This window comes from Panthera pardus, unplaced genomic scaffold (assembly GCF_024362965.1).
Source record: "Panthera pardus isolate Hobbes unplaced genomic scaffold, ASM2436296v1 HiC_scaffold_13, whole genome shotgun sequence".
Classification (NCBI taxonomy): Eukaryota; Metazoa; Chordata; class Mammalia; order Carnivora; family Felidae; genus Panthera; species Panthera pardus.
The window spans coordinates 140,356,316-140,381,135 of record NW_026526688.1 but is presented as its reverse complement, the minus strand read 5'-3'; the positions used below and the strand labels follow the sequence as shown (position 1 = coordinate 140,381,135).

The 24,820-nt window shown below is 37.5% G+C and overlaps 1 protein-coding gene across 1 annotated transcript; it reads right to left on the bottom strand.

Moving 5' to 3' along the window:
• Window positions 1-5,687: 5,687 nt before the first annotated feature.
• On the bottom strand, window positions 5,688-14,137 carry NAA11 (N-alpha-acetyltransferase 11, NatA catalytic subunit). The gene is made up of 2 exons (XM_019466549.2): window positions 13,276-14,137; window positions 5,688-6,310 (listed from the first exon to the last, which is right to left on the bottom strand). The coding sequence occupies exon 1, from the start codon at window positions 13,981-13,983 to the stop codon at window positions 13,288-13,290; it is 696 nt and encodes a 231-aa protein (XP_019322094.1). The 5' UTR covers window positions 13,984-14,137; the 3' UTR covers window positions 5,688-6,310; window positions 13,276-13,287.
• Window positions 14,138-24,820: the final 10,683 nt, after the last annotated feature.

Sequence of the window (24,820 nt, the reverse complement as noted above, 5' to 3'; positions counted from 1 at the left end):
TCATTGTGCAAATAGGATTCCAATCAGTTGTTTAAAAAATGATCTATACTTTTTTTTTGACAAGGATAACAGAAGACCTAAAACAAATTTCACAAGCAATCTTTGAGTTTCTAACAGCTGACAGTTTCTTCCATTATTATACACCATCACTCTTAAACTGATTTTCTAACTCTGAATTTTGATGTTTATCATCAGCTGACGAACAATTATTTCAGGTTATTTCAGGTGCTATTATTAAGCCTGGGAAGGGTTAGTTTTCATAGTGTTGCCATCCTTACAAAGCAGGGTATATGGGATTATTTAAATATTTCCAGAGCAGGTGCCTCAGAGTGTAACTTCAGCTGTAACCTGAAATATGTGAGCTTAACCACTATCCAATACGACTACCCATTAACTTAAGGCAGTTGAGACAAAGATGCTAATCAACTAGGCACACAAAATCTGTGACACTTTAGCCTTAGATTCTTACTGGATAGAAACTGATCTAATCCTGCCCCAGAACCCCAATTTTAAGGAAGAAAATAAAACGAGGCACATGTATGAAGTGCTGAAAATCATTGCTTTTCATACGAGGAGTACTTTACAAGGGATACACAGGCAAGAGTGACTTTAAGGGACTTAAAATCTGTATTCTCAACTTCCAAATGTACATCTTCCTAGACTGATAAGACCACTCTCGTGGCGTTGGTTCTTCTTTCTCAACTTTCCTTCACACTGGTCTTTCTTCTACTTTGCCAAAGAAAAGTATACCTCTCACTCACCGAGAGTCTATGTAGGGCACACTGTCCCAGGACACAAAATGTCCACAATTAGAAATATTTGCTTCCTCGGGGTGCCTGGGTGGCTCAGTCCTTTAAGAGTCAGACTTCAACTCAGGTCATGATCTCATGGCTTGTGAGTTTGAGTCCTGCATCGGGCTCTGTGCTAACAACTCAGAGCCTGGAGCCTGCTTTGGATTCTGTGTCTCACTTGCTCTCTGCCCTTCCCCAACTCATGCTCTCTCTCAAATATAAATGAACATTTGCTTTATATATATATTATATATATATATATATATATATATATATATAATATATATATATATATTTGCTTTCTACAAGACTCCTTATGCGAAGGAGTCCATAAGTTTTCAAAATTCTTTATAACATCTATTATTTAACTAAATTGTATCTGCTTTCAGTAATAAAGTAGGGACTCTTTAGGGCTTGGGTATGAAAAACCAACCAGATGTTTGCCTCAATGCACTACCATAGTTCACTAAAGCTTTTGAGTATGTGAAAACTTTGGTCACTCTGTGTGTGTGTGTGTGTGTGTGTGTGTGTGTGTGTGTGTATCTCTTTTACTTAAAACCATGCAAATGGGAGATAAGTATAGTTTGATTTACATTACTAATCTTACTGATATGAATGCTTAGGTCCTAGACAGCAAGAGATAAACAATTTTAAGAAGCCCCCCCCCCTTTTTAAATGAATATATAGTTGATTTCCTACGTTTATAGGAATTCACTCCCTTCTTCAGACGTCATCCCTTAAAATACTCACACACATTACACATTCATCATGCCAAAGCATTGATTTTTTTCTGGATGCCTAGGGAGGAAAATGAATGATCACTGTTATTTTGCACAGGTTTGAATATGGAGATAAAAACCTCTGAAAGTAGAAGTGTTAGTAATAACATTTACATGTCTTCTTACAAATTACAGTGAAGTTTTTCTTATACTACCTCATTACCCAATGGCCCTGAGGGTATGGAAGTTATTTTTATCTCTATTTTACAAATGAGAAAATTGACATGGCAGCGGATATCCAGGTAGTAATAAACCAAACCAGGATTAAAAGTTAAGCCTTTGGACTCTGAAGTCTGTGATTTCCCACTCTATTAAACCACCTCTTGCGAAAATTGCTCAACTTGCTAAAGACTATGTTCTCTAGGTAAGCTTTTATAATATGCAGTGGAGGTGATGACCCCGCTCCCAAAGTGCAAAATCTATCTTAATTTTGTGGAGGAAAGCAATTTATGTATGATTTACAATGAAAGGACTTCCCTCCCCCAGAAATTCACAAAATGTAATTCCTATGTCCATATAAGGAAACATGGCGTTTAAATAACCCTTCAAGTGTGCTTCAAGGAAATGAACTGTATCTTTTAAGATTTCAAAGAAGCATTCAGGTCTAGAAAAAAGTATAAAGAAGGACCTTGCTAATAAGTCACTTGGTCTGTTTCACTGGTTTTTGGCTGGGTACCGTTAATACAAATTCTAACTCAGAACACCCAAATGATGATGGGATAGGAGGAGTTAATGAAACATGAATAGAAGGGCATGTGGTTCCACACTGGCCTGGTATCTGGTTCTTAACTGGACATTGCATTATTTGAGCTTTTGGTTCTAGAAACAAGAACATTCCAATGTGATTTGTGAGTGTTCTTATTCTTCAAGCTTGTTCTGTACACCACAATTGCTAAATTGTAACTACTGTTTGCTTTACAAGAACTTGGGAGAAAAAACACAGGATAAAACTATGTTAACGTGCTAGGTAAAGGAAAGGGATGTGGGTGGATTTGGGAAAGGATGGGGTGGCAAGTCATGACCAAAACAAGGATGTCCTCAAAATAACATGCATAATATAATCACATTTATGTAAAATACATGAATAATCATATAGATGTATTAAATGATCACACGTATGTAAAAGTCTGTGTTTGTATATTTTATTTTTTAATTAATGGACTATTTCAGAGCAGTTTGGGGTTTACAGAAAAATAACCAGAATATACAGAGTTCTCATATACCACCTCAACTATCCCCATATATGTTTTATTAGAAACAAAAATTTGTTGTATCTTCTCTTTTTTTTTTGCCGCTTTTGACAAATGAATTAAAATCTGGGGAGTATCACCATGGAAAAAAAATGCCCTTAAAATTACCTTTATGAGGACTTCAATACCTTGTACTGGTCAGTGATTTTCAGATGGCAGAATGCGAAACAATCTGAGCTGGAGTCAGAGAAATTACATCTTAACATAGCACCTGGGTGACTTTGACACATAGGTTGAAAACTCCGGGGCCAGAAATTCTCATCCCTGGACAGAAAACTCTCTTGAAAGTGCTTCCCACACCACCTCCACATAAAGGTCTGATGTCTGATGCTCCAATTTAAAACAAAACAAAGGCTTGTGTTCATTTTCAAATTCTGTGTCAGATGTCAGCATGGAAAAAATTATTAGTGTCTGGAGAAGTCTATGGACCAAAGAACACAATAAATTGAGTGACAGTGGAAAGTGAAATTTTTAAAAATCTCATATACTGTTTACTTGTTTGGACATCAAAGGTGAGGAAATATTAACGTATCAAAACTCTCTAATAGATGATGCAATGCCAATTATTATCAACACATTTTGTGTACTGTGTATATACACTTTTTTGGTGTACACGTTTTGATGAAATATATCTGGAATTTTTATTGAAATTATTAGGCTGTCAATGTAATGTAACAAAATTCCAAAGACAAATCGGACTTATGTGACTGTGTATTTCAGAATGGGATTCTGAATTAGTGTCTAATCCAAACTGACCCAAGGGCCAGTCACAGGTGTTCTGAACTCAGTTCCAAAGTGGGAGATGAGCTTTAAGACCCTCACTAGGCAAAGTGTGGTTCCTAGACCAGCAAGATCAGTGTTGTCTAGGAACTAATTAGAAATGCAGACACTCAGCCCCCACCCCAGACCCACTGAAACAAAAATCCGCAGTTTTAACATGATCCCTGAGAGGATTCATCTGCAAGTAAAAATTTGAGAAAACTTCCCTTCAGCTATTTCAGAGTCCTGATCCTTTCCAGATTTTCCCAGCTTTGAACTATCTTCCAGCACAACTCCCTACTTTTCTAACACATCCACACACCCCATTACTTTTATTTTAGATGAGCATCTCCTGCCCCTCGTTCTCATTTTCAAAGGGAAAATCATACAGATTTGAACTAGGTAACTCACAGGCTTCATTCGCAAGTTTCTCTCTTTTGGCCAAAGAAAACTTTTCATCTTGAGAATTAATATTTCTGAATAATTTTCTGACAGACCTGAGCCCATCCAGTAGGTTCTTCCAAGTAAAGGAGAGGGTGTGGGCCATTCTCTCCAGCTAGTACAACGGTGCTCACCATTAACTACCCTACATCCTTGCTTCAAAGTCTTGCTGATGTCTTTCCAGGATTGTATTTAAGTAAAAAGAAGTCAGCCCATTTAAAAAACGACAAAACTTTGTTCTACACGAAGAACAATGTTATTACAAACAGAAGTGTCACAGGTTCCCTCCATTTCAGTGTTCCAGAAAGCTGCTGCTGCTGCTAAATCACCATTATTACTCTGGAACCGCTTGGGAACATGCTAATTTACATCCAAAGCAATATTAGTATTATTGTTTATTTTACTTTCATTATCTACATAGGCACAGTCCAAACTAGGTAGTTGCTATAATTCTGCCTTCTTTTGGTAGGAGACTGGGAAAAAGGATATAATGGTAACAAAGAAAAGCAGCCAATAGTTTTAGTAAATAACACTGCAAAACTCAGATATCATTTCTTATTTTCCAATTACTCCAATTCCTATCATCAAGTTCATACAGACAGTAATGTGCCTGGTGCTGGAGAGAAATCATTCAGGTAAGCTGAGGCTACTCCTTCTGTTTCTCCATCTGCTAAGCTGTTAACACGAAGACATATTGACAAGGGCTCAAGGAAAACATGGAATATTTCATCAGTAAGATTATGCTGCCCTAGAGACAGATGTTAGAAAGCTGCAATATTTAAAAATAAAGAGATAAACACATGCTTGAGGGGAAGGAATAGTTTTAGAGCTGGGAGAGAAAATTAAAAAGAAAAAAAGGAAAAATGGAAAGATAGATGAGAGGTTTGTATTACCACAGGAAACAGCAAATCCTTATTGTGTAGGGAAGAAACTTTTATATGCCTCAGGCAATCATTTACTATTAGGTAAGCATTCTTAGAGTGCATTGGGGCAGATTTGTAAGAAGTGCTTAGCAGGGCTGATTATGATTACAGAGAACAGATTTATTTCTTGTCATCAGATGGTTAATGTCAAGGATTTGACTTAAAACCATATACACTGGTTTTCATAAAAACTTAAACATAGGAAATGTTATATACTATGGTAATTCACATTCAGGGATATAAGAGCTACGTTAAGTAATGGTAACTCTGTATTTATCTGGTGACTTATACTGCAGAGGTCAAAGTACTTTGTCTTCACTTATTTTTACTGGAGAAAAAGAGTAAAACAGAATTATAGCGGTGGATTATATACAGATATTTACAAATGACATAGAGTTGCCATGGATCAAGTCAACAGAACATTTTAAACCATAGATTTTCTTTTTTTGCTATAGTTTTCACACTTTTATAAATAAAATGCAAAGAGTGGTAATAGGAAAGTGAAAGGAAGTTTGGCCTTGAATTCAAATCGACTCAGGTTCAGATCCTAGATATTTACTTTGCTTCTTTGAGTTTCAGTTTCCTCATCTATAAAACAGGAATAATAAGCCTACCTTGTAAGGTTGCTGAGAAAATTAAATATGTCATTAATAAGAATCCTAGCATTGCCTGAATATCATTGGCACGCAGTAAATGGCAAGTTACGTCCTTAACAAGAAAACCAAATTGACACAAACAAGGAGATCAGATATTACAATTTAATTACTGGTTGTCCTTTTCTTAAAATCTCCAAGTTCTGATTACATTGTAGAGGCTCTTGCTCATGACTTTCTCCCACTGGAAAGGAGAATACCTCCTCAAGAAAGGGAAGGGTATGACAGAGGATGAGTTCCCAGAGAAAAGAAGAGAAAACAGAATACTTCTTACAGCAAAGAGGAAGAAAGAAGAGGAAAGGGGCACAAGGTCTGACTTGATGGTTCTGACAGCCCCCTCAAGGATGAGAACCCAGATAAATAATGGCAAAAACTGAAAGCAGAGGGGCTTCCTGTTTAGCATTCCAGGAAGAGGCAACCTTGCCAGACAACCACACCCAGCACAGGACTACAACAAACAGTAAAACGGCGGCATGGTGTGAGGAGGCCAAAGAAGGTTCTGTGATGGGAGGCCTCAAACTTTCTTGGCTCTTGTGCAGGAGGCTCTGGTATCCAGGTGTTCCTTTATAATCGCAGTGAGATATGTGGAAGGTTGTTGAGAGTGAGAAGCCATTGGGGTCACTGTGAGATGACCCCAGAAAAGGTGCTGCAGAGCATATAGGCTGAGCCAGGGCTCAGAGGGCAGGCGTGGCTGAGACGCGAGGAACTGCAATGCTGTTGAGAAGTGAGAAGAGAGCAGGTGAGCAAGAGAAGGCTACAGGTTTTAACCACTCTAAAAGAAAAAAATACTGGCTTTAGCAGCAGACCAATAAGGTACCAGTAGCCCGTTTAGACTAGATCTATCTCTGTGGATGCCAGTGAGAATTTAGATGACAGCACAAAGATCCACACAGGGATCTGGGGCTCTCTCCCCTCTCAGCCATGAGGACACATGAACTTTTCCTGACACCTAAAAGCCACTTCTTCCAGGAGAACGGGGAGGAGGGAGAACACTGAAACACCCTGCAAAATCCTATTTTAAACCTAAAGAAACCAAGATGCTTTTTCTTGGCATCTTCAAATTCTAGCCCATCCTACTCCACTCAAAAAGAAATTTATTTCAATTCTTAAGAAAGGAGAGGCCTTTTTTAGCTCTTGATAAGCTGGATACAATGTGTTTGATTCTATAAGTCACATTTTCTCTCTGTGAGGCCTGGAGATGAAACCAAAATATCCATTATGTCTCTTTATTCATAACCTAAAGGTGTCCTAATTATATTAGGTAATAGGAAGTAGTACCTTTTATACCTTTTCCCCACTTTCCTTTTTAAAATTACTGCAGAGGTAATTTGGGAGTTTCCTTCCTTCCTTCCTTCAATGAATATTTACTGAGTACCTACCATGAATGAATAATGTGCCAAGAGTTTAGGAAACAAAGATAAATGAGACATGGACCCTATCCTTAGCAAGGTAGAAAGGTGTATAGGATATGTGAACGGAATACATAAGTTAAAGAAAAGCTAGTCGAGTATTGCTGCCCATTGCTGAACGGCTGCCAACAAAACAACAGGACGTTACAACAGGAAAGGTGCATTTTTCTCGTCTATAAAATAAAAATAAGAACATAAAGGCTAGGATGCACAGAGAAGTTAAAAAGCATTTTGTTTTCCACAAAATCATACTTACAGAAAAGTCAGTTTCTAGAATAACAATAGTAAATCAAGTTGCAGGACAGTCAGAGGCACACAATACAAAGATCTTATTTTTTTTAAAGTGTATTTACTGTAATAGAAAAATAATAAGATGTGAGAGAATGGGTCAGAAAGACTATTATCATTACCTTTTTCAATGTGTTTCAAATAGAATTAAGATAGGCATGCAAAGGTAGTTATACAAAAACCAAATATTACATAGTTGTTTTAATTTTCTCAGTAAGTACTGCTTGATCATTTTAAGAAGTTAAATTTTAAAAGTCAAATAATGAAATAATAAATGCCCTAGGGTAGTTTGCTGTTTAATGGTACAGACATTTTTTATAATGATTCTTTTTAAAATATGAATATTAAAGCCCTGAATTGAGCTTATTAAAGTTCAAATTTTTACATATCCAGATTTCTTAAAGGTGGGCAATGGAAGCCTGAGAAATATTTTAATTATTAACAAGATTTTATGAACACAAAACAGAACTTATGCTTTACTTTTATGGTTTGCTTAAAGAAAGAAAAAAAAAAAAACCTATGGTGTTTTGAGGATATTAGTCCATAGAAAAGCATTGCAGAATGTTTTCATTCTGCATTTTGCGTTTGTTCCTCTGGTTCCTAGACCACTGCCATTCACATATCATCTCTTCCTTGTATCTTTTACCATAAAGCTCATTAGAATTTATATACTGGAGCACAGATAGAGTACAGAATTTAGGAAAAACCTCTGCTTTTATCAGTTACCCCTGACAAAGTTGGTATTTCATTCACCCTAAATATACATCATTCACTGACTGAAAAGTGACATTGTTAGAGATTATAAATAATTCAACAAATTGTATCTATCTGATTAGTATTTCAAAAACAATGTTTTATCTCTTCCCAACCCCCTCTTTATCTTCATAGAGTGCATTTGCATTGAAATCTATGGTTTCTGGCATATCTGGGGTAAGGTTATACTAGGAATTTACCAGATCTGTCAGTCTCTAACTTTCTTCCATATTTCATTATATCATTCCAGTTATAATTAGTTGTCTGGTAAAATTAAGAACAGTCTATTTCAGTGAATGCTCATGTGAACATTTAACAACTTTTTGTTAGGATGACAGCTTAGCGACAGAAAGAATAAACCAGAAAGGAGAGTCGCTGAAGTAACCCTGGCTAACTCAGTATTGCCAAGTCAATGGAAAATTTTGAGATTTTTGTGTTTTTTTTTTTTCTTTTTTGTTATTAATCATCAAGCACATATTTCTTGTCAGGAGATAAGCATCAGCTTGATGGCATTCCTGCCTCAACTAGCATGTTTTGAACTGACCTGTCTTCATTGCTATGGCTCCCTAGAAACTTTGCTGTTGATTAGCATTGATTCAGCTGAATGCTTTGACATTCAGCTTGTCAGTGAAAGCTATTTTAATCATTAAGATGCATCTCCCTTCCAAGATTGCAAACTGTTGCTGCTCATACACAACAGTCTATCATTTGATTACTGTGGAAAAGAAAAGGAAAGAGGTTGAATGGTTCCTATTACTACAGATTATATTAAGAGCTAAAATTTACAGAATATTTGTATGTGAGGTATTGTGCTAAGCAATTTACAGGAACTGTCTCATTTAATCCGTACCATCACGGAATCTCACTACCGTGGTTTGCGTCCCTGTTCTCCACTTATCATCTGTAAGACATGCAGCCCTCATCTATAAAATGGAGTAATAGTACCTACTTCTGGGGATGTTATGAAGATTAAATGAGAGCATTCATAGACACTCCCTAGAATAGTATCTACAACATAGTGAGTTCTCATATTTTTAGCAGTAATTTTTATTACTTTGTACATGAAGACATTCAGTTTCCTTTACCAATTGCCCTATTCACCATCACTTCTAACTTTAACCATCTCTGTTGCCTAGACCCAATGGAGGAGATAAAGGAAAATGGAAAGTTATTCTTTCAGGACTTTATTCCGTAGGTATTTGAACTCCACCTCCACAAGAGGGTGTGCCATAACTGTGGCAGGATAATTAACCTTTAAATTTTTTTCTTCCTGTTCTTTCTGTCCTCACAGGCTTTTCCCATTCAGACAACTAAGTGTATATACTAGTGTGACCCTGTTGAGTAGGATGATAACTGAGATTTTAGGCAGTTTAAGGGATCTCAGAATAGAAGGGGCATTTCTTCCAGGCTTTAATGAGAGGCATAAAGGCAGCAAGGTGGCAGAATCCCAGTTTCCCACGCCCAAGTTTGTACAAGAGCAGAAAACATGTGTCACGCGACTAAGCAGGTAGCACTGGGTGGCCTCAAGAGTTCCCTGGGCCACATTTTGGAGAGGGAGCAGCAGAATGTTCCCAAGCTCTGTGGGGAAGCAGAATTTCTGATACTCCACAGCACCACTAGGATGTTTCCCAATGTTGCAGAAACTATGCTGTCTCATTACCAGAAGTCATTATTTTTCCTCCTGGGCACACAGCTAAACTACATTTCCTAGCTTCCCCTGCAGTTAGTTAGAAAAGTGGTACAGACTTTTAAAACCTACATAAACCTCTGTGTAAATTCTCTTCCCCTATCTGCAAGCTGAATGTGTGTAAACCCGTAGTGGACACATGATTCTAGAAAATGACAGAGTCACTGAATCAGGGGTTCTTAATCTGATATTTAATAATAGAATTTAGGAGATGATGACCTTGGATCTGGAACAAAAAAAACCCCTGTATTTTCATTAACCTTTAACGAAATTTAGCATTTCCTTCTATTATGAATGTAGGCACCAATGCATAGCAGTACCAGCATTACGTGTGGCTTTGTCACCGACCAGAACACCTAAACCATAGGTATTTTTAAATTATATTACAGCTGTTGAAGGTATCTCAAAATATCATCTACAACTAAACTCTCATTGAAGTAACATAATGAGACCCACTGCTTGATATTTAAATTTCATATGGGAATAAATTTATTTAAACAGAGTTTAACTCTAACTGTATTTCAATAAAAGTGGTTTCCTTTGAAATCCCATATAATTTGTATGTCTTTAAAAAACAGTTTTATTAGAAGGGATCCCTAGGCTTCACCAGATCGCCAAAGGAGGCTATGGAACAAAAAAAGTTACGAACAATTGTTCTAGATGGATTCCTGAATAACTTTACAGTTATTCAGGAGTCCCTTTTTTCCTCTCCCTTTCATATCCCAATCGCACTGATGACCTACATTGGACTAAGATGTGAGAAATAAGCAGGTATTCTGTTAACTTACTGAGACTGCAGGTTATTATTTTTTAGAACAGTTAGCCTATGTAGACTAATCCTTGTGCTACGAAAATGGCCCAAACATGACAGAGAGTGTAGAGACCTTAAGAGGCCTCTGGGTAGAAAGGACTTTGAAGTATATAGTGAGGACCAAAGATTGATGGGGTCCATGAAGATGACTCAGCAAATATCAACTTAGAAGGATAATGATGCCAAGTGCAGGAAACATCTCCTTGAACTTAGAAATAAAGTTTAGTAACAGTAACATAAAGAAACACTTCAGTTATGCCTGAATTTGGACCCTGAGATTTATAATTGTCACACAATAATTTTCTTATTTCATATTTATTTTTTCTTGTCCCCTATTAGGGTGACAGTCATTTTTGTTTCTCATAGTAACTACTTTTGAATTCATCAAACTATATACATATAAATATCAATGTAAATATATGTAATAAAAATCTAAATAACATGAAAACTAAAAAAATATAAATCCTTTATATATGAATATATATAATTTATTTTTTTAAAGCTATCTTCAACTAGCTCTGTTCCACTTAAAATCCTTCTTAGCTGCAGGGTAACAAGTGAAGAGAAGCCAGTACCACAAAGATGAGATCAATATTCTATAAGTCCTTCTATACAGGAATTTTAAAATTGGTAATTTTTTAAAAGGCTTGTTGAATTAGATAGTCTTGACAGAACCCTTCAGAGGGTTTTTTCCCCCTGATTTTAAGTATTTATTTTAATTGCAGTTAGTTCACATACAGTGTTATAAGAGTTTCATGTACACAGTATAGCAATTCAACACTTCATCACATCACCCGGTGCTCATTATGCCAAGTGCACTCCTTAATCTCCATCACTTATTTAACCAAACCCCCACCTCCTTCAGGGTTCTTAAGGCAGATAAAAATCTGACAACACTTCTCTTAAGAAATTAAGTTTTGTTTAATTTTACCTTCCCTTTTAGACTGTTTTGCTGCCTTTATCTTAACCTTAGACTAAATGAATCAGTCATTTTGAAACATTCAGGTTGTTAAAAGCCAGATGCAAAGACTCCTCTGAGGACAGACTCTTTTTTAAACAAATTTTTATAACCTATGGAACCACATGAATGAAAAATAAAATAGGGTTAGTGTGCAATACAGTTTGGGTTTCAGCATTAAAATGTGTAAAAAAATAGAATGCATTTATTTTTAAGTGTTATGGGATATAAACATCAACCTGTCCAGATCACAATTGTATACCAACCCCAAGCCTCATGCCCTGGCAAGTAAAAATGTTTATGGATGAGTAAATCAAACAGCATTTATTTTAACTATATGTAATGTCTATCACTCATGACTGGGCTTTGTTATGAGAAAGTTGCCTTTTTCACATGTAAGGGTAAGGTGACTGTGTTTAGAATTTAAAGCTTCTACATTGACAGTAGCTCACTGATCTTTGAAATTCTTAGGGTGTTAGAAAGTTCCTGAGGGAAATGAAATAGTCTTTTAAAACTACCTTTTAGTGGCTGCTTTGTATTAGTACTAACGTGTATTAGAAAGTATAATAATTTTGGTTCTTTGAAATTTTTATGTCAATTTTCACACATTCGAAAGAGTAAAGAATAGCACAATGAACCCCTCAAGTACCTATTGGCAACCTCAAGAATGATCATATGTTGCCGTTCTTATTTTATACATTTCTTGCCCCCCAACTTTTTTCCTCTTTATTTTTTTTTTTGCTGGAATATTTTAAAGTAGATCTGAGACCTCCTATTCTTTCACTTCAAATTATTTCAGTATGTATCTCTAACAGATGAAGACTTAAAAAAATACAATACCAGTTAGCTCACCAAACAAAATCATTGACCATTCCTTAATAACACAGCCCGTGTTCAAATTTTGCTTGGTTGTCTCAAAATGTCTTGTATTTGACTTGTTTAAATCAGGACCCAAACAATGTCCACAACAGTAGCATTTGGTTAATATATTTTAACAAATTCCTCCTCCTTTTTAAAAAATGACATTTTGTTTATTGGAGAAACCAGGTCATTTGTTCTGTAAAAATTGTCTCACTCTGGATTTGGCTGATTGCATCATGGCAAGGTTTAATGTCCCTTTTTTTTTTTTCTTTAAAAATGATAGTTAGATCTAAAGCCTTGTTTGTATTCAAGATTAATGTCACACACACATGCTCACACATAAAATTTTCTTTGGGCAAGAATATTTCACAGGTATTACTGTGCACTTAGTATTGCGTTAGGAGACATATGACATTTGCCAGGCACTCTTTTGGTGATGTTACACTTGCCCAGTGACTTCAAGCGTTGTCAGTCTGATTCATAATGACAAAGTGGCTTCAACTTTCACCTAATAGTGTTAGCCACTGATGACAGTGGGCTAGATCTATTATTTCATCAAGAGTTGCAAAATAGTGATTTTATAGTCCTATTATTCATTCTGCATTTATTAGCTGTAATTCCATAAAGAAGAAATTTCTTCCACCAACTATGTGGACACGCTGAAATATAATTCACACCAAAAAAGCAGGGAAAATGTTGGTTTCTTTTACTGAATTTAATCTACTTTTAGTGTATGAATGGGAGTCCTATTAACTTCCAGTAGTGAGCAATGAGTTTGCTCTAACCCAGTCTGTACTCTTCCTCCAGGTCACCAGGTGGTCCAGCAGGACTGGGATGCGATGGGGTAGGATGGGATGGGGCAGGTCACAGTATTTAGGGTAGCAAGGGATTGGATCAGGGAAAACAGAATACCTTAAGCAGGTTCTAGGAGGTAGACTCTGAATCTTCTGAGCTGTTCTGGGCATCGGTGCTCTCCGTGGACTCGCTGGGTTCCTTGTGGTCATTGCTACTATCATCAGCGGCCGGGATCTTCTCCTCCTCACCATCCTCTTCAGAACTAGGGAGTGTGCTTCCCTGGGTTTCCTGGTTTTCCTTGGAGCCCAGCACCACGTACCTGCCCTTCCCCTTCAGCTCTGGCTGCCTTCTCAGCTCATTGGCCATGTGCGAGAGATCCCTCTTCATAGCATAAGCATCTTCCCCATCTGCATAGTATTTGGGTTCCACCTCACTAACCTGGAAGTTGAGGGTGTTAGAATAGAGGTGCAAGGCTGCTCGGTTACTCTTCCTGACGTGCAGGGACACGTACTTGGCGCTAAAGTTCTCGATCATGGCCCAGGAGGCCTGCTCCATCAGCTTCTGGGCCAGGCCGAGGCGCCGGTGCGATCGCTTCACAGCCAGTGAGGTGATATGTCCATGGGGGACATCATCTGGGTCCTCCTCCATTTTGGCCAGGACATAGCCCACAATCTTCCCGTTCTCGTCCTCAGCAATGTAAGAAAGCTGGGGCCAGGAAAGGCTGTGGTAGAAATAGTATTTCATTTGGTAGTTCTCGGGAAGGCAAAGAAGGTTGCAGTGTTGCATGTTAATCAGGTCGTCTGGCCGAGCATTGCGGATGTTCATAATGGCGGCGGGTAGCAAATGGGAGTTAGATGGTGGTCACCGAAAAGAGGCTGCCACCAAGCGCAAGAGTCACTTTTTGACTCAAGGACTTGAGTCCAGGGAGCCGAAGTCGTAGGACTGGACGACACGGACGCTGGCTGTCGGGAAGGCAGGACACCCTAGAGACTGAAGGGGCGGTGCTAAGACACGGCTTTCGAAGTGCGCCACCTAGTCCCAGCCAATGAGGTTTTCACGTTATATTCCTGATGCGCACGCAAGGCTTAGGGGGTGGGGATGTGCAGTTTATTAGGATCTCCTTGGTTTTAAAATGCAATGTTTGGACTGTTGCTGCCACTATTCTTTTATTTGTTTCAATTTTCAATTTCTTGTTTTGGATACATATGGGTAAACTTTGACGAACTGAATAAATCCATATAGCCAGAATATAGATCGAGAACCAGAACATTGCACACACCCCAGAAATACCCACTCAGATCCCCTTCCAGTACTCTGATCCAGTGTCCCAAAAGTAACCATCACCTAGATTACTAACAGTTTCTGTATAAATGGAATCATGGCGCATACACCCTTTTTGTGTTGAGGTACCCCCTCCCTGCCCAACGTATACTTGTTTCAGCTACTTGTGTGTAGTTGGGAGTTTTTCATATTCTTTCCTGTCTGATATTCCATTGCCTAAATATATCACCTCTACCGTTGATGACAGTTTGTGTTATTTCCAATTTGGGAAAATAGTAATTGTAACTAAACGTTCTGGAACATGCCTTTTGTAGAAACATGCATATTTATCCAGGATTAGAATTACTGGGTCAGAAGATATTATGATGTTCAACTTCTATAAATAATGTTAAGCAATTTTCCAAGGTGGTTGCTCTGTAACTGAACCCAAATCTGTCTGACCTATGTGAAGGAAAGCCAAACACTGAGATATCAGGTATGCAGCAAGGAGAGCTTATTGGAGAAGCAGCTGAACAGAAGCTAGGAGGACAAACCTCAAAAGTGCTTCACCAAGGGGGAAAGAACAAATTTTTTGTTTGTTTTTTGTTTTGTTTTGTTTTTTAATAATCCTAGGGATTGAGATTTATACAAATTGATAAAAAGGGTAGGGAAACATGAGGAAAGGTGGAGCATGTGCATTGAGCAAACATATATGTAGGATACATTCCATGTTCACTTTGGGAGTGGAGACAACATCAGAAGGCTAAATTCAGCCCCTGAGCTCATGATGTTACCTTGACACAAGAAGAAAGGCTATCAGCATCCTCTGACAGCAGGTTAAACTAGGTGGGTTTGGAGCTTCTTATTTCAGGTAAGAAATGCAGGGCCTTGCTTGTTCCTAGGCTGGAACCATATCAGTTGACCTTGATTGAGTCCAGGCTTGCTTAGAGACAGCTAGTGGATTTGTTAATGGAGTCTGAAAAGACACAATAGCTGATTAGGGAGAAACAGTTCTCTGAAAAACAAGCTTTAAACTTTCTGCTGGTTTCAACCTCATTAACCCAATGGGGCACGGTTTTATTTTATTGCTTGTGTGTGGTTAGTGGTATTACATTGTGGTTTTCTTTTGCATTTCCCTGATGACTAAAGAAGTTGAACACCTTTTTTTTACATCTTTATTAGCCATTCTCTGTTCTTTTTTATGAAGTGACTATTCAAGTCTTTTCTTCATTTTTCTATTGAGTTGTATGTCTTTAGCTCATTAATACTTAATAGTTTTTTGATGTTAAATTCCAATATACTTAACATACAATGTAATATTAGTTTTGGGTGTACAATATAGTAATTCAACAATTCCTTACATCACCCAGTACACTCCTTAATCCTTACCACTTATTTAACCCATCCCCATTCCCCAATAACCATCAGATTGTTCTCTATAGTTAAGAGTCTGTTTCTTGGTTTATCTCTTTTTTTTTCTCATTTGTTTTATTTCTTAAATGTCACATATTAATGAAATCATATAGTATTTATCTTCCTCTGCCTGACTTATTTTGGTTAGCATTATACTCTAGCTCCATCCATGTTGTTGCAAATGGCAAGATTTCATTCTTTTTTATGGCTGAATAATATTCCATTGTGTATATATACCACATCTTCTTTATCCAATCATCTATAAATAGATACTTGGGCTGCTGCCATAATTTGGCTATTGTAAATAATGCTGCTATAAACATAGGGGTGCATTTAAACCTTTGAATTATTTTTCTGGGGGGGTAAATATCCAGTAGTGTGATTACTAGTTCATAAGAGTAATTCTATTTGTAATTTTTTTTTTTTTTTTTTTTTTTTTGAGAGAGAGAAAGCACACAGGAGCAGGAGAGAGGCAGAGGGGGAGAGAAAGAATCTTAAGCAGGCTCCATGCCCAGCACTGAGCCTGATGGGGGTATGACCTGAGCTGAGCTACCCAGATGCCCCTATTTTTAATTTTTTTGAGGAAATTCCATATTTGTTTCCACAGTGGCTGCACGAGTTTGAATTCCCATATCCTCGTGAAACACTTGCTGTTATGTTTAATAGTTTTTAAAAATATGTATTCTGAGGCGGGGGGCACCTGGGTGGCTCAGTCAGTTGAGCATCCAACTTTGGCTCAGGTCATGATCTCGCAGTTTGTGAGTTCAAGCTCCACATTGGGCTCGCTGCTGTCGGTGCAGAGACTGCTTCAGATCCTCAATCCCCTTTCTCTATTCCTCCCCCATATATATATATATATATATATATACGTATATATATATACGTATATATATATATATAATATGTAATATGTTATATATATTCTGGATAAGAATCCTTTGTCAGATGCATTATGGTGTATAGCATCCTACTCTATTGGTTGATTTTTCACTCTTTTAATTGTGATTTTTGACACCCAGCTGGAATTTTAATGTAGTTCAATTTGTCCAGTTTTTAGATTTCATGGTTAGTGCTTTCTGTGTCCTGTTTAAGAAATCTTTGCCTACTGTTAGGTTACAGAGATGTTCTTTTATGTTTTCTTCTGAAAGTCATATTGTTTTACATTTTATGTTTAGATATGCAGTCCACTGAATTTATTTCTGTGTAAGCTGTGAGGTAGAGTTTCAGTTATTTATTTTATTTTATTTTATTTATTTTATTTTATTTATTTTATTTTATTTTATTTATTTTATTTTATTTTATTTATTTATTTTTTGCCTGTATGGATATTCTGTTCATCTAGCACCATTCATTGGGAAAAAATCCTACTTCTCCACTGATTGCATTGTTTCCTTTGTTGTAATGTAAATTAACCCAAGTTCATTTGCTAGATGCACAGCAAAGGCAATCACTGAGACATTGAGTTATGTAGCAAAGAAGGGGTTTATTTGAGAGGCAGCCAGATAAGGAGACAGGAGGGCAAGCTTCAAATCTGACTCTCTGGAGGAGGAGGAGAGTTGGGAAATTTAAAGACAAATGAAAGGTCTGAGTAAAAATTGCAGCTGGCTTAGTAGTCTGCAGTGGTGAGTAGTACCATTAACCTTTTGGTTACTGGTTTCAATAAATCCTGAGTTGCATTTCTAGATAAATTAAGAAATTTTTATACCATCTTGGTGAAGCAAGATTTGGGGTATTTCTTTGATAGTGTAGAGAAGTCACATTTTATTAGTCCCACTTGCGCATAAGCTGGAAATAGGCCCTAGAATTATCTACATATTTTGTACAACTTTCCTTTCCAATTTTCTAGCATATCACTACCTGGGGACTCAAACACCAAAAAAGTTTATTCTGTTATAATTAAGTAGTCTCTTTTCTTATATCGGTAGCCAATTCCTAGTTATATCTAACTCATCTAAATTATGTATGTGGTATTTCCTTCCCATGAAGGTACACAGATCTTTACTAGAACAATGTGAATTGTGAAACATAGCTTGAATAGCAACTATTTTGGGCTGTAATTTAGCAACTAGCTCTGTTTTTATTAAAAAGTTTTTAATATTTAAGATAAGATTTTAGTTTCTTGATGTTTTGATCAGCTCTCTACGTTATTTCCCAGTATTATTCCCATTCAGAAATTTCTGTTTTATTTTGTACTTCACTCTGTGGATAGGGATATGTACCCTGAGATGGTGTAGCTTTAAAAACAATCCAAAAGAGGGTGTCTGGTTGGCTCAGTCGTTTAAGTGTCTGACTTCAGCTCAGGTCATGATCTCATGGTTCATGGGTTCGAGCCTAGCATCCGGCTCTGTGCTGACAGCTCAGAACCTGGAGCCTGCTTTGAATTCTGTGTCTCCCTCTCTGTCTGGCACTCCCCCATTTGTGCTCTCTCTCTCTCTCAAAAATAAATAAACATTAAAAAAAACACAACAACAATCCAGATCAGTCAGTTGGTTGACTGTTTTAAAGGCATGAACTACCAAAATGTTCTTCTATAGGAATATTGTGTCTTTACTAGACTTCTAGAATATAGGCTTAACAAGTAGGGAAGGTGTGACAAAACAGACCAACTCACACAAAATTAAACTCACACATCAATTATTTCTCTATCATTGTAACCTCTTTTGTTCATCTTTCTCTTCCATGGTCCAGGAAAACAAAATGAAGACTCTTATACCCATACATTTGGGAAGAAGCAGCACTTTATTAATGAGTAATATTTGTTTGTTTGATTGATTCTGTTTAATCCTAAATCCTAGACCTAATGTTAGAGTAAGGCAACAACAAAAAGAATTTTCAGAGTAACTAGTTGTATGCAGAAAGGGGAAATGGCAGTCAGTTACTTTGTTTGTGGTATGAACCAAAGCATTTCTATGCCCGAGTTGTTTAGAGGGCAACATAGTTTATAACAGCTATATTATAAAGGAATAGTATGACATATAACAGATTCTCAATGAAAGAACAAATAATTTTTTTTATACTTACTAAGGTGATAAGCTCTCATTGTTTCTTCCACTGTCCATGATCATAAACAACACCAAACATAGATTCAGTCATGTGGGTAAACAAGAATTGTTAGCAAAGAAAAATGTTCTACTTTCTCTTGTTATTCCTCTTGTTATTTCTCTTGTTATTCCAAACCCATCTTTTTCCTGGTGCAGTGATAGGGTATATCTACATAAAATATGAGATTAACAAATTTGAAAAAAAAAAAGTTTTTGCAGTTAACATTGGGTTTGTGGACAATGGGCAGTGGCTGTAAGACAGTTATGAAACTCCCCTTGCATTGAAACAGGAGCAAAGAGGCTGGATTTAATATAACCCCAGCTTTCTTTGTTTGCAGAGAGGAGTAAAATATTTTGTTAGACTGGCATTAGAATGTGATTGGGTCTTTAGGAATGCCGTGACTGTGTGGGGAAGAGCTCTAATCAGAGAGGTGCTTAAGACCAAAGTGGAGGAGACCTCAAGCAGAACAGCCACTGCTGGCAAGGGCAGAACTGACTCACATGGGGAAACCTGGGTGGCTCAGTCTGTTGAGCATCCAACTTCAGCTCAGGTCATGATCTCGTGGTTCATGAGCTGGAGTCCCACACTGGGCTCGCAGAGCCTGCTTTAGATCCTCTGTTGCCTTCTCTCTGCCCCTCCTCTGTTTGTGCTCTCCCAAAAATAAATAAATACTAAAAAAAAAAAACAAAACAAAACAAAAACAAAAAACTGACTCACATTAAGCAATGGGCTGTTCTTTGTCTTCATGAATTTGTCTTCACACCTAAAATTGTTTCTTTCCTCTCATAGCATAAAAATATACAGGCTTATGATTACCAAAAAGACTTAATGCTGAAATTCTCTACAAGGTTTTTGTTTTTGTTTTTTTAAAGAAGAACAAAGCCTCTTTGGCTTCTTGTGACAAAGGTCATGGATCCGAAATGTTAGTTTAAATGGAATGCAATAGAAACTTTGGGTTAGAAGCTATGCTATGTAATATGCTATGTATGCAACAGCTAGTCTACCCAAGAGGGTAAACACTGGTGAAATTTGGCTGGGCCTTGGGACTGTGACACTGGTTATTATCTTGATGTTAAAAGGAATGACCTCACTCCTCTGTCAGTGTAGGTATGTAGTGTCCCAAGTAATGAATCTGAGATAGGTATCACCCTATACTTTTAGAGTCTTTGTAACATGGAAGGTCTACACAAGCAGTAAGATTTAGGTATCACATCTTCCAGTAAGAGAGTGGCTAACAAGTTTATCGATGTCTTGTGTAGAGTTTCCAGTATACAAAATGTTATCTGAATCCCTTTCCAAATGTGGGAGAACAAAGAAAATCTTTCATTACAGACTCAAGGAATTTGGGCCAATGTGAACTGCATCTCTGTATGACTCTTGGGTTGTTTTGGGAAAGAAAACAAATTACGACAAAGATCCACTGCTATAAAATATTCCATAGTATGTAGGAAGCAGGATAGCAAGGGGACAGGGCTTGGAATGACAGAAAAAGGAATTATTGCTATAGCATGTACTGCTTAAAGACCTTTGAAATCATGAATATCTTGGGGCACCTGGGTGGCTCAGTTGGCTAAGCAGCTGACTTCAGCTCAGGTCATGATCTCACAAGTTTCTGGGTTCAAGCCCCATGTTGGGCTCTGTGCTGACAGCTCAGAGCCTGGAATCTGCCTCAGATTCTGTGTCTCCTTTTCTCTCTGCCCCTCCTCAGCTCATACTCTGTCTCTCTCTCTCAAAAAATAAACATTTAAAATATTTTTTAAAAAGAAAAAAAGAAATTATGAATATCTCTGCTAGGTTTCTTGCATTTCCAAGTGGATACAAATGTGAGGGTTTATTTTCAGACATTTTCTTGAAGTGAACAGATGATTCAGCATTATAATTGATACAGAAGGTGGCATTGTGGGGGATAAGCTTAGGAATCCCCTGGGATTACACCAATGGGTTAACATGGCATAAAGAAGTACAAAGTCATAAAATGCTCACACCGAGTTTGGGTAAACCAGATTGGCACCCCAAGAATAAGGGGTGAAAAGGCACCCCAAAATAGAGAGGGGGTGCAGAGCCCCCAGAATAGAGAGGGAGGGGCAAAGGCCCAAAATAGGAAGGGCACAAAGGTACCCAATACATAGGTGTATGAAATAAACAAGATTAGATATTCAGGGTGGAAACACCCCCAATTTAGTACTATAGCAGAAAAGCTGCTTTCACAGGAGGTTAGGGCAAGGGTAAGTAAATTGGTGAATTGGACTATGGACCACTGCACTGTAGGCAAAGCAGCCCAGAATGGAGATGGTTAACAAAAGAAAAGGTGCCTTCTTAACCCTGAGGTTATTCCCCCTATCTGTCTCATCTCCTAAGATAAACAGAGATGCTGCCTCATGTCCACTGTGAACAACCTTCCTCCTGACTGCCCAGCACCTGGATTTTGTTTTGTATTAACCCAACCCTCTAACTCTGAGTACCTTCAAGATCCCCTTTCCCTATGGCCACAAATTAATGTTCACAGATTCATTGTCTTTTTGTGCACATCCATCGCCATGTTTGTAAGCCTTCTTATCCTAATAAAAATGGGGCAAGGACCCTTATTCGGGGCTCTTGTCTTTTCCAAGACATTAGCCATCTCTCTCTTTCAATCCTGTGTCCCACTGTCTTGCTAGACAAGAGACGACTTTAGATCCAGAGTCTACAACAGGCATAAAAGCAATTATTGTAAGATTATTTTGTGTATGGGAAGACTGCAGAGACACATAGCATTTGCTTTGATTTTTCCTGTATTTTCAGATTAGGTTCAAAGATCTCTTCTGTGTAGTCATCTTTGACTTCCTTCTCCCTGGAAAAATGAATTATATTCTTATTTGTGTACTCCTTTCAATCATATCTGTGTAATATGCATATGATTTACTTTATTCTTAATTCCTGTCCTCTGTTTTTGAGGACATGACCCCGTTTAATAAAAAGAGTTGCTTTTGTAGGGATTAGCAAATTGCCTAAACACAATAGGTCTTGAGTAAGTGCTTATATAATGAATATGTAATTGGAGGTATAAGTATATTGACAGGCTAAGTAAATCTTTTCTTTATGTAGCCCAAATAAATTATATGACTATAGTACATATTTTTGTGTAATCATATCCATTATTGTTGCTTAAAGTGTATAATGAGAAAATACGATGGTACTTATGCTACATCACTTTCTATACTTTGCCTGATTTTCACTAACCAACTACTTTTATGTACCAAATGCTTCAACGTCTAGGCTACTCAGAGATTTGCAGATGATTTTTATTACATAAAAGAAAAGTAAATTGAACATAATTTAGCAATTAGTTTGCGACTCTAAATTTCGCTTTTATGCCTTGGGAAAAATGGGTTGGTCATTGTCTGTTTACTAATACTCATTTTTGACCCTTTACCCACAGAATGCATTTCTCAGGCTTCACTTGTCTGAAGAAGAAGGATGAGAGAAGCCAGGGTATTTCTCTTCTACTGGCTTATCCTTGAGTGGCATCTTCCTGCAATAGCTGCTTTCCTCTGGTTTTAGCTCCCCACTAGACAGCCTCCACTGGGTTCTGGTGTTCCCACCAGCAACCATGGCCTCTAGTCTGTAATAATAAGACTTTTCCTTTTTGTCTGTCTAGCCCCAGAAGTGGTAGTGTCTTCTTGCAATTGCTAGAAGCCTGTAGGGTTGCTTCATCATCCCCTATTGGCTTCTCTTAAGTACCATCACTCATTACTTATGTATGAAATTTCCTCAATTTCAGTTACCTATTGTAGTTTACTGGCTGTTCCCTGACTTAGAGAAATTACAATAATTGACTATATTTTTAATGTAAATTTAAACATCATACGATTTTCCCAGAAAACATGAGTACTCCAGCCTCTAATGAATGATAATAAGGCAACACATTCAAAGACAGTCATGGATTCACTGTTTTCAGTTTTGAGAATGGATGGCCTCTTTAAATTTACAGAATCCCTGCTGGCAAAGGCACCAGAAACCTGTTCCATCAGTTCCATATCGTTTCCACAGAAGTGACTCAGTGGTTGCTAGGTGTCACTGAGATTTTAGGCACTGCAAGGTCTTTGAAGATTTCAGAAGTCCCTTATAATTAGTGTTGTGTCCGCAGCAGTTTTGATGCAAGCTCATAAATGTTATTGCATGGAAATAGATGTAGGAGTGAAGACTGAGAAGACAGAAGGAGTGGTGACCAGGGACGAGCTGATGCATCTACAGAGAAGAGATAGTTTTTAAGAAATCGTGCTGGGTTGGGGCACCGGGCTGGCTCAGTCAGTTAAGCATCAGACTTCTGCTCAGGTCACGATCTCACCATTCCCCAGTTAGAGCCTGTGTCAGGCTCTGTGCTGACAGCTCAGAGCCTGGAGCCTGCTTCAGATTCTGTGTCTGCCTCTCTCTCTGCCTCTCTGCCGCTCCTACTCTCTCTCTCTCTCTCTCTCTCTCTAAAAAATAAACATTAAAAAAAAAAAAGAAATTGTGCTGGACATTGTGGGAAGAAATTTCACTTCTATTCTTGGTTCAATCATTTATTTAGCTGTGATGTTGGGCAGGCCACTTCATTTTTCTAAGCTTTCCCCTCTACAGGATGGAAATCTATCTATCAACCCTTCTACTTTGTTCTGAGAATGAAATGGGATAATGTACATGAGAGCTTCATACAAAGGATCATTATTATTATCAAATGCATTTTTTCTATGGAAGAAGTTAACTTGAAACCCTGAAGGTGTTGACTGATAGGTATATTTGATGAGAAGAAAAATTGAGGGCAAAGGCAATACAGCAGGTGCAGAATGGCAGAAATTATGAATAGGTTCCAAAATAATTAGATTAACAAGAGTTATCCTGGAATGACAAAAAGGCAAAATAATAATAATAATAATAATAATAATAATAATAATAATAATAGTCTCCAGCTTTTGAAAGGACACAAGAGGAGAAAAAGAATTTATTTCACATTTTTCCATTTAAATCTTGTAAGTTGTTCTATTGTTGCAGAACCAGCCTTCTTAAAACCTCACTGACATATTTTATTCCATGATCCCTTTGGAGAATTGGATGCAACCAAATGCTCCCATCTATATTGTGAAGTAGGAAGTAGAGTGATTAAGTATGAGAAATAAAACCACTTGAGAAATTAGTCATAGATTTTAGAGAGAATTTAGGATGCCAAACTCCTACATAAATTGCTTTTGGTTTCCTGCTGTACAATTGGTTGCCAACATTGGCAAATGTTGTTCCTTTGTAATCTCCATGCTGCAAGGTCCTGTCACTTTGAAAATAGCTGACTTAATTATTATTATTCTGTGCGTGTATGCCAAAATCCAGCTGTTCAAAAGTGAATTCTGTTTTGTTTTATTTTTAGGAGAGAGAGTGTGCACCAGCTGGGGAGAGGGGCAGAGAAAGAGAGAGAGAGAATCTCAAGCAGACTGCACTCAGCGTGGAGCTCCACAAGGGGCTCCATCCCACGACCGTGGGATCATGGCCTCAACTGAGATCAAGAGTCAAATGCTGAACCAACTGAGCCACCCAGGTGCCCTAAAAAGCTAATTCTTTCTCAAACTCAGCGAGCTAATAAACCTTCTCAATGATTGTCTATGGGGAAAACTCAGTTTTATTTTTCTGGTGTTTCTTTCAAAGGAAGTTTTGTTTAACGACCATGCCAAATATAGTTTTATTGTTCAGTTGAACCACATGATAACATGATATCTTGAATCTTTTTTAGTTCTAAAATTCTGTGACTGTTAGTCTAGCACAGATTAATTTTATTGTTGGAGTGGGCTAGTGGGAGTCAAAGAAGACAGGGATGATGTGGTATCGTAATACTTAAATATTAAAGTTGGAATTCAGTGAATGAAAATCATTTCCTCGAAGCTGACAGCAAATGATTATTAAACATTTTTATGCTAAAAGGGAAAAATTGATGGATTCTATT

Coding starts and splice junctions, on each gene's coding strand:
- NAA11 (XM_019466549.2), bottom strand. CDS start 13,983: ATGAACATCCGCAATGCTCGGCCAGACGACCTGATTAACATGCAACAC.